This window comes from Hyperoodon ampullatus (assembly GCF_949752795.1).
Source record: "Hyperoodon ampullatus genome assembly, chromosome: X".
Lineage (NCBI taxonomy): Eukaryota > Metazoa > Chordata > Mammalia > Artiodactyla > Ziphiidae > Hyperoodon > Hyperoodon ampullatus.
The window spans coordinates 100,935,675-100,951,188 of NC_136913.1; the positions used below are offsets into that span (position 1 = coordinate 100,935,675).

At 33.1% G+C, this 15,514-nt stretch overlaps 1 protein-coding gene across 1 annotated transcript in view; it reads right to left on the reverse strand.

Annotated features, from left to right (window-relative positions):
* Positions 1-3,403: 3,403 nt before the first annotated feature.
* The window catches only part of LOC307069781 (sodium- and chloride-dependent neutral and basic amino acid transporter B(0+)-like), a gene marked incomplete at its 5' end in the record, with an annotated part of 45,021 nt that continues 32,910 nt past the window's right edge, over positions 3,404-15,514 (reverse strand). Inside the window, 8 exon segments of the mRNA XM_079728103.1 lie at positions 3,404-3,812; positions 4,515-4,682; positions 6,692-6,801; positions 7,060-7,159; positions 7,709-7,715; positions 7,717-7,825; positions 9,023-9,148; positions 10,968-11,196. Coding sequence (XP_079584229.1) covers positions 3,666-3,812; positions 4,515-4,682; positions 6,692-6,801; positions 7,060-7,159; positions 7,709-7,715; positions 7,717-7,825; positions 9,023-9,148; positions 10,968-11,196 — 996 coding nt within the window. The 3' untranslated portion in view covers positions 3,404-3,665.

Genomic DNA, 15,514 nt, shown 5'->3' on the forward strand with positions numbered 1-15,514 from the left:
ATTGATTTGTGGTAACTTTTTAAACACATATGAACTTTTGGGCTCTCTTCTGTTCCACTGGTCTACGTACTCATCAACACCACATTGGTGTTATTACTGTGATTTTATTATGTCAGTGACTGGTAAGGCAATCCTCTGATTTTTCTTTTTAAAGATTGATTCAACTCCTTAGAGTCCATTATTCCTTCACATGAATTTTGGAGTAATTCAGAAAGTTCCTAAAAAAATCACATTGAAATTTTTATTTTGAATGCACTGAATTTAATGGTCTTTTAAAGAAAGAATTACTGGGAGATCAGCTCGGTGCTTTGTGACCACCTAGAGGGGTGGGAGGGAGGGAGACGCAAGAGGGAAGAGATATGGGAACATATGTATATGTATAACTGATTCACTTTGTTATAAAGCAGAAACTAACACACCATTGAAAAGCAATTATACTCCAATAAAGATGTTTAAAAAAAAAAGATCAAAGAGACATATCAACAAAGAAAAAAAAAAGACTAGCTTTTGAGGTAGCTTCCTTAATATTCCAGCACTATATTCTATTCACCTCGCTATAAATACATTTTTGATGTTACACTGAAGCCTTTACAAGTAGTTTTCAGCAGCTAGCACATACCAAAATGATATCTCACCTTCAAACAGAAAGGCTGTTGGATGTTTAATAACAATGAAAGCACTTAAAAAAAAACCTCTCCTAGTGTCCTATTCCATTAGGAGCATACAAGAAAAACTAGTGACCTGTTCTTCAACTTTTCTGAATGAAGCATTGTAAAAGATATGCAAAAGCAAGAAGACAAAGACCGCATAGGAAGTAGAAAAAAAGCCAGAGCCATAAAGTTAATGCACAAGACTGTGTGCCAAGAGCATTCAAAAGGTGAAAACAGGAAAATAATGACACCTTTACAACTCTCTCATATCCTTCTTAACCCCTAACATATCTGCAGCCCAAGCTAAAGAGAAATATAAATTAACATTTGATTTCTAAATTCGACAGTGTCAAATAGTCAGAAAAGCAACGTATGCCCTTTTGCCTTTCATATGAGGACAGCTATACGCAGGAATAGACCAATAAGCACAATAAGGAAAACATTTTAATACCAACCTTGAAACAATGGTAGAATCCTCCAAACTGAAACTGGACCTAAGCTAGCAAATTGTCCCAGTGAGCACTCTAGGAAGAACAAAGGTAAACCAGCCAGTGCTAGCATAATCGCATAAGGTATCAAGAAGGCACCTAGAAAACACAAAAAAAGAACAAAAGCACTCTTATATGCCCAAATCTTGATGGCACTTTGACAACTAGCACAACATTTTGAAAGCATTCTGATATAGTGGAGTCAGAGAGTACTGGGTTTAGGCTCCAAATTTACTACTGTCTGTGAGAAAATAGTTGATTCTCTAAATCTTGGATTCCTCATCCATGAAATGGGGATGCTAGTATTACCTAATGAGGTTGCTGTGATTATTAAAAACAATAGCCCGGGGCTTCCCTGGTGGCGCAGTGGTTGAGAGTCCGCCTGCCGATGCAGGGGACACGGGTTCGTGCCCCGGTCTGGGAGGATCCCACATGCTGCGGAGCGGCGGGGCCCATGAGCCATGGCCGCTGAGCCTGCGCGTCCGGAGCCTGTGCTCCGCAATGGGAGTGGCCACAACAGTGACAGGCCCGCGTACCGCAAAAAAAATAAATAAATAAATAAAGGGAGGGGATGCCAAGTCAGATACAAAATTCAGACATCTGTCAGTTTGCTCACTCACATTTAAAGATTTGATTATGTTGCTAATATATATTTCACTGGGAAAGGAATGAAAGCACAATAGAAAAAGAAACAGTTCGAGTTGTTTTCTTTTTAATAAGCTACACTAAAAAGAATATTGAGATACAGTGATTTTAATTTCAGTCAAGTATGAAAAAGTTTTTTCTAATGGTTTACAATACAATACTGTAAATGTCTCCAAGTTTGCATTAAAGTAAATGGGATTTGATGGAACTCTTTCTTACCACTGTTGAATCTGTGTAATAATAATACTAAGAGCTATCATTGAGCACCCTAAAATGTGCCAGGCACTCTGTTAAGATCTGTACTTTACACAATTGTAAAGATAGTCACAGAAACTCTTAACTACTCTTTGTAGTCAGCTCTTGAAGTGGATTTCTTTCCAGTACCAGCACTACCACCAATTAGATATTATCAGTATTTCATTAGAAGTGTGCCTGAACTGTAGAAATCTTCCCTGAACTGTAAGAGTCATCGTAGAAAATTACATGCATTTTTTTATTTGGTGAAAAATCCACACCTCAAATAACACCAAAATATAAGGGTAGAATGCATGTAATATAATATGGATTAAAGTTAACGTCTAAGCTGTAGTTATCTATTTCAAATAGTATTTTATAAAATCCAATATAATTGAGGAATTAACAATCTGTTGATATTCACTAACAGCATTTGATCTACGCTCAAAGAAAACCCTCAAAATATCTAACACGAGTTCATCTTACATATGTACATAATTCACTGAGGTTTTTCAGTTACAGGCCTACCTATTTACCTACCTTCATGCCCCCTCCCCCCAAAATAAGTTACCAGTGTAAATTAAACAAACACCTTAATGTTTACACTTAATGTATACACTTAATGTATACACTTAATGTATACACTTAATGTATACACTAATATGTATAAAATGGATAACTAATAAGAACCTGCTGTATAAAAAATAAATTAAATTAAATTTTAAAAAAAGTGGATGGAGCACTTAGAACTCCCATGAGTTGTCAAAAAAAAATCTATGAGTGACATAATATGTTTTCATTATCTTTTGGAAGCAAACTGGGATATAGGACTTTCTAATTTGGCTGCCCTCATTCTTGACAAGTTTCACAGGTTTATCTCCTGTAAGTATGTAAATAAGTTACCACCCATAAGTAGTAACTTATTCAGAGAAGACAAAATCATTCTACTTGATCTATTAACTAGAAGTAATCAAAGCTTCTGGATTCCATTTTCTAGATTTATCACTTACTGGCCATAGGATCCTTAGTTTTCTGTCTTACTTCACTATTTGTAAATAAAGAATGTAACCACTAAGTTCACCTAGAAAAAGTGAGCCATGAATACATGAAGTTTTTAGACATATGAACCAAAAGTATTAAGCTACAGTCATCATATTATATACACAGTCCATGTTTTTCATATATATGGCATTTCTAAATAAGTGAGGCTTTCAATTTTAACACTGTCTTTTAAATATATTGATTTATTTTCCCCAGCTTTATGGAAAGGAAGGATTATGTACTAAGAAAATGTAAGCAAGTGATATTTAAAAACTTGTATAATAGAAAATATAATTATTTTCTAAATAACCAGTTCAAAATAAAACCTTCAATATATTAGGAAAATATTATTTTTAATATTTTATTGTGAAATAGAGGCAGCTATGTGTGTGTTAAGATAATCTTAAAAGAAATATAATAATCACATTGCTAAACATTAGTAGATTCACATTTTTATATTACATTCCTGCTTAAATAGGAAAAAAAGCTCATCATACTATTACGAACCTAGTATATACGTTTTTCTACTCAACATTCAAATAAATAAAAATTTCCTCTATTCTAAAATAATCACATTACACAACCACATATTTTTAAAAACTAGATCTCATTCTGGTTTTCTACTGCCACTAACAGTAGGTATTTCATGGTCAGTCTCTTTTTTAGGATCTACCATATTTTTATATCTTTCCCCACGATGTCTTTCCAGGTATGGCCCCCAGTTAGGAGCTGGTCTGCAGCAGCTTACAATGCGCTGAAAAGCAAAGAAAAAAAAATGAAGTTTTAGAGTGTTAAGTCTCCTTGCTAACCAAAATGAAATAAGAACCATAGAAAAGTAAAAAATGATCATCTAAATTCTTAATATACTGTCTACCAAAAAAAAGACACTCAAATGTAACCAATTGTTAATAGAATTGTATTAACTACAAAGCCAAGATAATTGAGTATGTAAATGATTTCAAAAGAAAGTGTTTTGTGAGCCCATTCAAGCAACAATATCACTTCATATACTTTCACTGAATTCTCAGACATTTCTATCCTGGCCTTAGGGTGAGGGTTAAGTGAGGATCTAAACCAGTGTATGCCTGGGAAGTTTCAAGAACCAAAGCGAGGGTCAAACCATTGACCTAGATCCACAAAGCACTCACCTAGATCTTGAACCCAATCTGCCTGCTGAGCCTACCCTGTCATTGTCCTATTGAGATGTCATAATCAACTCCCCTAGACCTTCATGGAAGAGGGATAACTCAGGGTCTAGACTGGGTTCAAGAAATTTACCAGAGTTTTTCCAGCTTTAACATGCTATTACAGTATGTATTATAACCAGATGAAGTTTTAAGGGTGAAAATTATAGATATAAAGGAAAAAGGTCATTTGCTTTGTGTCATCTCAGTAGAACTCAGTACGGGTATAGATACCATAACTTTTAAAGTATAAATAATATTAACATGCTTACTTGAAGGATGGTTCCTTCAGCTTGAATTATTTTTATAATAGCCATAATTGGAATCCAAATAATGCAGAAAATAATCATACACCAGCCTAGAGCGACTCCCCAGTCAGGGTATGGAATTTGGGCATAACTAGGTCTATGAAACTGTACCAATGACCAGATCAAGATTGCCTGTGAAAGTAAAATATGAAAAGAAAATGGTAAAGATTAAACTTTATTGCACTAATGATTTCATTTGCACTAAGTATTAGCAATTTGATTCCATTCCTTATCAAAAGCAATTAAAATGAAAATACATTCAAGCCAACTAAGATAATCAGGTAACTAGCCAGAAGATAAAATACTAAATGAACCAATCTAAATAACTTGTATTTGGCTCTGAATAGATTCTTCCAAAATTAGCACTTCCATATACTTATAAAAGATACAAATACTTGTACAACATGTATTTCAATAAACTACTGAACTACAACACGTATTTCACTTATAATAGCATGGTTTTATTCTGTTCTATAAGCTAGCCAGCATATCAATCAATTCAATGAGAATGTAAAGTACACTTTAGTGAACATGCTCTGCACCTTGCTTAGCAGTTGTTTCTATTATTTTCTACTACACAGAGCACCCCTTACTCCACACCCAAAACACACACGCATTCACACATTGGTACATAATTACCAAAGAACGCTTCACTTTCTTATTGAGAAAAAAACAAGCTCAATATATGTTTCGGCAAAACAGTGACTCTTCAAGATGAAAACTAAGGCCAAGTTTTTTTAAAAGTGTTAAAAAAAAAACCTACTAGAATGTTGCAGCATTAAAACTAATTATTTAGAAATCTATAAAGCAAACAAAACAAAATGAGCAAAAACTAAAAAATCATCTAGTAGTTCCTCTAAATTTACCTGTCTTGAATTTTATAGATATTCAAGTTTAATTTTAGAATTAAATTGATTAATTTCTTTCATTTCATTACAGTAATTTAAGTTTATTTCACAATTACCATAATTTTACATAACTACAAGAGAATGGCTGAGGGATAGTGGAATCTAATATATATGACTTTATACAAAATAGATGATAATGTATATCATTTAATATCTAATACTTTTGCATTTTAAAGTAAATCCAGTTGTCAAACCTAGTAATCAGTGAAAATTAGCCGGCTAAAAAGTCTAGCTAGATCTTCTAAGTTGGTAAAGCACTTATATTATTATGGAGACTTGTGAAGACTTGTGAAGTAAGGAAAACAATATTTAGTAGCACTGTGAAAATCATTTAGCAAGAATATGGAGCATACAAATATTTTATTTCAGCACACCCAGTTCCCAACCGCTCACTACTTGAACCTGACCTTATAATGTTAAAAACACCCTCTAAAACAAATTCTAGATCAAATTATGTAATGGCCTTTTCTAGGAAAACCTTTGAAGCATGGGGGCAGTGAGAACCAAAGCATCCTCTCTAAGGCTTTGCCACTGCCCCACCCCCACCATTATCTCTAGTCCATAGAAATTCTCTGTCCCATTAAGTGTTTATTTTGGCATTCAGCCTTTTACTGTCCTGAGCTTTTATTTAAAGATATCATGTCTACATGTCATGTTTCTCTAAGAAGACAGCTTTTGCTTTCCCCCAGCTCCTAAATAGCACCAATTTTTAACATAAACTATTGCCTCTATTGACACACGTGAGTTTCTTTTACTAATTTCAGATACTAAACACTTCCCATAAAAAAATATGCATTAACAACTGAGTGTTGTTTCTTAGCAATTAGTATGTTTAGATTGAATTCCTTGAAGGCAGAGACTGGGTCTTAAGCAGAGAGGTTAAGAACATTGTAGATGGCTCAGCATATTTTTTAGGGAATGAACAAATGACTGGCTTTTAAAAATGTATCCTATTGATAATTTTTAAGTATCTAGGACCTTTAAGTCTATAGGAGCCTGGTTATTTTCTCAAATGGTAACTGTTTAAGCCTATGGCCTCAAAAATAATACTACAAAGAAAGGCATTGTAATTTAGGCAACTTGGAGGCGCCAGTCATGAAGTAAAAGTTGAAAATCATTACTTTATGATATTAATTTGCCTTACTCTATTCAGTGTGAATAATTCAAGTTTATCTTAGAAGTGTTTAAATATATATATTATTGATACCAAATTCATGGCATGTTAATACTTACCGTCAAAAGGACAGGCGTAATGAAAAACCAGCAAACTCTCCACCATAGCCAGAATATCCACCTTTTTGCTCCAATCATCATTTCTATATCTTCAATGAATCTGTTGCCTCCTAAAAACAACAAAGAGTGCATTCAGCCCTCATTTATACTTTCATTCATTACTCATTGTGGCCCCAAGTTAGCTTTCTATGTCTAAACCTTTTCCAATACTACAGCAATGAAGCATATATATACCTTTAACTACATTTTATTCATAATAAATTTTTGTCCAGTATATTACACTTAGCTATTACAGTAAACATAATGAGAAGGAATCAAACTAAGTCATTTTAGTAAAATGTGTAGATAATTCTATAGTCACTATTTACCATAAATCCAGATGAACCCTATTAGTTCCAGTATAGCTGCAATCAAAATGCCCCATCCAGCACAGAAGTGGTCAATCAGATGAACCCAGTAAATTCCAGCCTACCAAAAAAAAATCAGTTACTTTTAAGTATATTTTTAATTATTTCTATGATTGATGAGGTACTCAAATTGAATCTACTAATTTGATTTTAACATATGCTCCTTGGTTTCACCTCTGCCAAAATGCGAAAAGGAATGTTTTCAAATGTAAACACAAACGTGGCTTTAAATATCTCAAACAGGATGTACCTTTTATTCTATACTGAGTCACTGTTAAAAAATAAGCATTTAGAATAGTTGATTATCAAAATGATATGCAGTGTGTGCTCTGTAGTAGCTGCCAAGAAATACAGCCTATGTTTAAAGTATATAACTTTATTGTAATTGGGGAAATTGTCCATTATTGGGCTTTTTCCCCCTCTGCAAAATATACTTACTATTGAAATTGTGTTATAATGGGGAAAAAACCTGGGCTAAAACTCAGAAAATCTTGATGCAAGTCAGACTTGGACTTGTCACTAAACATCCTCTTAAACCTTGGCTTCCTCATTTAGATTATAAAGTACATTCCAACTAATATTTTGTCTATGAAAAAATACTGTAGTATACCTGAGTCACAGACGAGGCCAAGGAGAAACAAAATGAAGCAGCAACGCAAAGTGATGGGAACCCTCATTTTCTTCATCACTTTGGGAAATAAATCTTGAATCGCTGTTGTAATCGTTTCTTCAGAAGGGAAAAAATGACATGTCAACTCATTTGCCAATAATTTTAATCACAGAAATCAACTTCTATTAATCAAATTTACAAATATGTGTTGAGAATATACGCTGGGCCCTACTTCTTACTTTTAAATATCCACAGGGTCCTTTCTCTTGGCAGTGACCGCTCATCAGTTCTGATAAAAATCAAATGGAGCTCTATTTGTTGTTTTTAGTCTGTTTTATAAGGTTTTTCATTAGTAGCAATTATAAGGTAACAGGTTCCCAAGGGCTGAAGTAGTTTGAAAGAGGGTTATAGGGAAGGAAGAATTCTAGTAGAACTTTTAAATAAGGTGAATATTTGAATAAGTAACATGGAGACAGAAAGGCCTTCTAGGTTTAAGAAATAAATGTGTTCCTGAAACAGGGTACTGGCTAAAAGTAGAAGGATATATGAGTAAAAGGATTAAGAAACATATTTGAGATTTTTGGAGGGCTTTGAAAGTCAACTAGAGGAAGCTGGACCTTATCCTGTAAACTATTAAAATGGTTTATGTAAGAGCACAATATGATGAAATTCAGAATCTTTTTCCCTAGGGGAAATCCCTATGTGTACACAGAACCATGTGAAAGAATAGTCACTGCAGCAGTGTGTGTAATTTTTAAAAATTGGAAATAATCCAAATGCCCATCATTATGGCAACAGATTGTGAATTAATTAGCACTATATGTCTATGTGTCAACATGGATTCATAATACATATAAAAAACAACTGTCAGAATGATATGTATGCTATGAAACTTCACATTTATGTGAAATTTAAAAAAATTATGTTATTTATGGATACATATAAAATGTATACAAACATGTTCTGAATAACATACATAATCCATGGTGACAGTTGCTTCTAAGAAGGAAGAAATGTGAATTGTATTAGACAGAGAGACACAGGGGACTTCAAATTTATCTATAACAGTTTAGTTTTCTAAAAAATATCTGAAGCAAATATAAAATATTAATCTCTGCTCCTTTTGGGTGTCTGATACATGAGTACTTTGGATTCTTCCATGTTTAAAACTTAGGTTAAAAAGAACTTTCAGAAAGATGATTCTGAGAGTAAAAGCTAGAGGGAGGCAACAAGGGTAAGAAAAGGATGTTTTTAAGTAGAGGAAACATGAGTAAAATATACGAGGGATATGTTAACATTGGGAGTATTACTTACCAACGGAAGCAAACTGCGAGTCGAGACCCAAAGTCAAAAGCATGAAGAAAAATAATATGGACCAAAATGGCCCACCTGGGAGTTGAGCTAGAGCTTCTGGATAAGCAATGAATGCCAAATCAAAACCTAAGAAAAATGAATGGCATTTTAATTTAAAATTAGTTGCCAAGAAAACTCACATATTTGAACATTTTCAAAATAAGATACTAGAAAAATCTCATTTTAATTTGGCAACCCAATCCAAAATATACATTCTTTAGCAACTGTTTCACTTTCACTTTTAAAAGCGTTTGACTGGGTTGTTCTACGATGTGATAATGTGAACATGTGACGTGAATTAAGCTAGTGAGATAAATTTTGTAAATGGTACATTTCTCACATAAGAAATCTTAACTATATCAATGATTTTGTTCAGCTGATTTTATTTATTTTTTAATTAATGAAGAACAATTGTCTTAAACTCCAGAAACCTAAATTAGGTCACCTTAGCCTAGAAGTTCTAAAAAATTTACACTATCAAGAAAGATATATTCATGGAATTAACTTTTTAGTCTTTAACTCTCTTTCCAAATGTTTACCCAAAATTACTATATGTAGTGCCATTTAATTATTTTTTTCACTGTACATTTCACAGCCGTGTAGTGCCATTTTATTTTTTTTATTGAAGTATAGTTGATTTACAATCTTATGTTAGTTTCAGATATACAGCATAGTGATTCAGTATTTTTTCCAGATTATACTCCATTATAGGTTATTACAAGGTAATGGGTGTAATTTTAGTGCCGTTTTAATTATTATATGGATACCTGCAAAATTGTATGTAATGAAACTATAAATTGAATCTTATTTTCTATTTGTTTTTTTTGTTTGTTTTTATTTTTGACTTATTTTAAACATTTTATCAAGAAGGCACATTTTTTTTATACAGCAGGTTCTTATTAGTCATCAATTTTATATACATCAGTGTATACATGTCAATCCCAATCGCCCAATTCATTCTATTTGATGTATGTTACCTTTAGAGACGCTTTATTAAAAAATTTCAGTCATGTTATATGATACTCAGTTTTAAGTATTTTAAGTTTCTCCAACCTCCCAGGGGACTGACCTAGGAGTCAGGAGAATTAGCTTCTAGCCTAGGCTCTGTCACTTCCTAATGATTCGATCTTCTGCAAGACATAACATTTCTGTGCATCAATCCACTCCTCTGTAAATGAGGAGCTGGATACTAGATGATCTCCAAAGTCCTTTCTAGTCCTAACATTCTATTCTCATTCATCAATCTCTCCATCAAATGATACTAACCATAAATAGAAATTTAATAAGAAAGTCCTACTTAAAAGAACCCTAGAATTCTGTTCCTGAGAATCTTTAGCCAGATAATTAAGCATCCCTAGTTAATGTCTTTAAAGTTAGGAAGTTCACTAATCAGATTCCTTTCAAGTTGGACACAGCTGTATACTCAGTCAGTTGTGTTTCTATCTGTATGACACTTGTGCGTTTTAAAAATTCAGACCTAATAGTGTAATTTTACGTGGATTAATTTTTATATATAGTCTCTCATATATTCATATATACATATTAACACACACATGTATATATATGTATGTGTATATAGATATACATACACACAAATGAAGATAATGCATGTAAAGTGCATAGCATGATGCCTGATACTTACAATTGTGCAGTAAGTAGTTCCTATTAAGGACTAAACAAAATTTGGAAAAGATATTCTTAAACAAGTGTTCTGGAATGTACTGTTGTTTCTCAGATCATCTAAGAATTATTAAATCATTAAAACAATCAAGTTATATAAGATGAAATGAGAAAGAAAACACAATACCCTAAATCTTGAGTGCTTTAATTGCTGTAAAATATATCAGTGTTTCTTAAATGAGCTATATTGAGTTAATCAAAGTTAATAATATATAGCATTACATACCTGATTTTACAACTTGAGAGACTTCCTTTCCAGATATATGAGCCATGTGTCCCAATATAGAAAAAATAGCAAATCCAGCGAACACACTAGTGAGGCAATTTGTCAAACAAATTACAATGGCATCTGAGAAGCAGTTGTTATTGAACTTATTGTAAGATGACAGAGCAACTAAACCACCCCAAGCCACTGACAAGGAATAAAATATCTGTGTGGCGGCATCTTTCCAAACCTACAAGAGAAAATAATATTTAAAAACACACTCTTAATTTTTCATTTGTATAAAATATTTCATATATACAAATGAATAAATATTCATACAAGAACAAAATAAATACCCAAGTACCCACTACTCAGCTTAAGAAATAAAATGTTACTAGTCTATTAAAACCTCCCTGTGCCCCTTCCTGATCATATCACTCTTCCAACCTCAGTGGTAACTGCTATCCTGACTTCCGTGTTTATCATTTCTTCAATTTTCTTTATATTTTTAACTAACCTAAACAATATGGCATTTAGCTTTACATGTTTCTGAGTTTATAGAAAAGTTTTCTTAAAGCATATAAACTTATACAACCTGCTTTTTCCATTCAGTAGTGTATGAGATTTATCCATTATCAATTTGAACCTTATGAAATTTCAATTTTGTAACTCAAAAATGAAAGAATATAGGCAAATTCCTATGGTTCAATTAAATGTATGTAGTTCTGAACATTTTTTTCCACTGCTGTATTGCCCCACTAAATATTGCCAAATTATGCTCCAAAATAGTTGCATCACTTTGCACTCCCAACAGCTGGTATGAGAGTTCCCATTCCCCTACATCCCTGCCAACACTGGTCAGAATTTTTAATACTGTCCAAACTAGTGGCTGTGAAATGAGTTTTGATAACCCTAAGTACTTTATAAGGTTTAGCATGTTTTTATGTGTATATATATATTCCATAGTCTTTTCCTGTGAAATTCCTGTTCATACTTTTTGCCAATTTTTTGTTTGGGTTATTCGCCTTATTTGAGCTCTAGGAATTCTTTATGTAGTTCGGATTCTAATCCTTTAGCTGTTATATATGTTAGTTTTTTTCTCCCAATTTGTGGCTTATATTTTTCACCTCTTGACATTGTGTCCTTTGACGAACCAAAGATTTTGTTTGAATGTAGCTGAAGGCATTCATCTTTGCTTTTATGTATTGTTCTTGATTTCTCTGACTTAAAAAAAGAATCCTTAGCCCAAGGTCATAAAGCTACTATCCTATATTTTCTTCTAAAAGACTTAGAGTTTTGCTTATAGCCTTAAGTTTTCAGTTCACCTGAAATTGATATTATGCATATTAAATTAGAAATCCCAACACACTGTTTTCTAAATGGAATATCAATGATCTGAAGATAATTGATATTATCAATTATGTCCAAAGATAATTGATATTTTCAATTATATCATTTGGATATCAATTTTATATCAATTGGATAGTCCATCCCTTTCCCACTGACCTGCATCCCCACCTCTGCCACATATCAAGTTCCATATGTCCATGAATCTGTTTCCGAGATTACTATTCTGTGCCACAGGTCTGTATGTCTATACCTAGGCTAACACCACATTGTTTTTATACCTATAGCATTATAATATTGTTTCATATCTGGTAGGACAAGTCTTCCTCACTTCCTCAGAAACACCTCGCTTTTTTGCCTTTTCTCCTTTGCATAAATTTTAGAATAAATTTTCAAGTTCCATGGAAACTGTGCTGGGAATTTGGTTGGAATTCTATTTACTCCACATATCAACTTGGGGACAATAAAAACATTAATTCTTAACAAGGGTGGTACTAGGCAGTTTTTGAAGAATGATGATACATTTAGGCATACCCTCAGTCATCCAGTACCCTCATTCCATGTTTTGATTAGAGCCCCACGTGGCTGGCCTCATCTCTCCATCTAATTCGACCCCTTTATCATTCCCCCTTTCACAATTTACCCCTCCTATGTCTCTGCTAAAGGACAATAATAAATCTTAGAAACTAACCTAGGTAAATCCATCTTAATAGTAAAATTCTGTAGATATAACATTACCCCAAAGAAAAATCTAACTGTGAAGACTTCACATAATAGGGCTGGCATATATGTAGGCAAAAGTGTGTTTTTAGTCCATCTGAAAACAGGACTGGTCAGTGGAAGGCAGGCCGTATAACATGGTGACTAACAGTTCTTGCTCTGGAGTCAAAAAGAATGAAACCTAAATCCAGTACGTCTCACTTTCATTGAATTTGATTTATTTAACATCTTCAAGCCTGTTTAATCATCTATAAAGTGGAGATGATGATGATGATAATAATAGTAGTAATAATTATGTGTCCTAGGAAGGATGTGAGAATTAAATGAGATAACATATGTAAAGCAATTAGTAGGATACTCAGTGATAGCTATTATTGGTTTTATGGAAGAGAAACATAAACTGATACTCGGTTTCTTTTGTGGAAGTTAAAAACAATAATTTTCTCCTTGAAAGATATGTAATCTATTTCCAATTTCAATTGAAATAAAGTTGTTAGGAGTGAAATAAATACTTACTAGGTCTTCAGAATACAGCTTGATGTTAGATTATTATTACATTTTATTTCTCACATGATTTTGTTATATAGAAGTGAAATATATATATAATATATATACTGGCAGGAAGCCAGTAGGAAGTAAAATGGGTGGATAAATAGATGGATAGATAGACAGCTAGATCACAGTTATTTCACTTATGTATAACAAAATCATGTGAGAAAAAAATGCTCTCTTATTTCTTAGGCGGTTGTACATATTAAGAAATGAACAACAGGCTTATGTTGGTCTCTCAGCTGCTTTGACTTGATACATTATGTATGCATATGTGAGTGGGGGGAAGGAGGCTGGAGGTCGTGTGGCAGGTCTGGGTTGTGTAAGAATGCTACTGCATACCATGATGTACCTAGGCTGCAAATAAAAGTGAAATATAGTTCCAAACATAGTTATAATCTCTGTATCTACCCATCTCATAGCTATATACAAGATTATTAGTTGAGTGATTAGGAAACCTTAATTCAAGATGCAAAAGCAGGCTATGTAGATTTAATTAAATGTGACTCTTCCTGGGTCTCAACTTCATCACTGTAAAATGACGGAGTTAGTAAAATAGTCACTGGAGGCCCCTCTAGCTATAAATTTCTATGGTTATCTACTCTCCTAGAGATATCAGTAGAGTTCAAATACTTAAAGAAAAGGAAAAAAATATATACTTATGATTGCATGTTTAGAATATGGATTGGAGAGGAATAAAAAACATCTAAGAAAAAATTCTCATTGCCAGCAAACCCAAAGAAGGCATGAGGGTAGTGTTTGTGTTGGGGAGAGGAGGTAGGATGATTAAACTGTATGTTTCATAAGGAGCTTTAGGCTTAGCTCTGATGTTTTAAAGACAATAGAGACACCGAAACACAGACCAGTATAAAATAGTCATGTAAAATTTTCTGGATAGTTTCATGGAGCTATAAAGCCCAGGTGATCTGAGGCTTGTAAAAGCCACTTAAAGGAATATCAAAGGGGCTTTTCAACTGTGCTCCAAGTTATGAGGTTTAAAGAAAATGGAGGGTCCACTTCTTAGGGAAAATGTTGCATCTACAATAATATAGTATTATATAACAGCAATAATTAAAATACTTGTGTGCTCATATTTATATAACGGTTTACCATTTCAAAGAACATTAACATATTTTATCTTGTTTAATAACCTAAGAGAGGGAAGATGGTGAGTCCCAACTTCCATTTTATTTGCTTCTCATCCATTACCAAAAATGGTCTAGTTGGAAAGAGACTAACAGACAAGATTAAAAGATATGAGGCCCAAGATAAATGAAGAAATCAACAGTGGCCTACGGACACATCAAACTATGTTAATCTCCAGCACATAAACAATAAAAGTTCATGGTTCTAAGATAATTTAGGGTTTTTTGGTTAATTATTGAGTGAAAATTATTTGGACACACAGAAGGTAACTGAAGGCCAGAGATTGACCTCTCAATTTTCAAAAAGGTAAAGGATGGATTTCCATGAATAAAAACTGATAAATTTGACTTGCTTACCAGAAATGTTCTACAACAAATAATTAAATATCTGGATTGTGAGTATTTAGAAAGTCACAATTGCTCGAAATTAGCATGAGTTCCACAAAGAATACCATAGCAAACTAAAACTAATATCCATTTTGGCTAACACTACTAATATGGTAGATATTATAGTGTTTCTTGATTTTAATGTAATATCGTGGGGTTTTACCTGACCAGAAGCTTAATGTGTTCCAAGAATGTGACATGACTACTAAAAAAGTGAAAGTGTTATTAGCCTGTATCAATAGAAGCATAGTATATAGAGTACACTTACTGACAGTGCTGTCTGCAGTCAAAATTGTAAAAGATTTTATGTACCTATGATACACACAGCCATTGTCTGGAGATGGACCAATATTATAAGCGGTAACCAATTCATAATCATGGCACATATTTATGTGTCTGGTACAGGTAACAGTTTTGTTT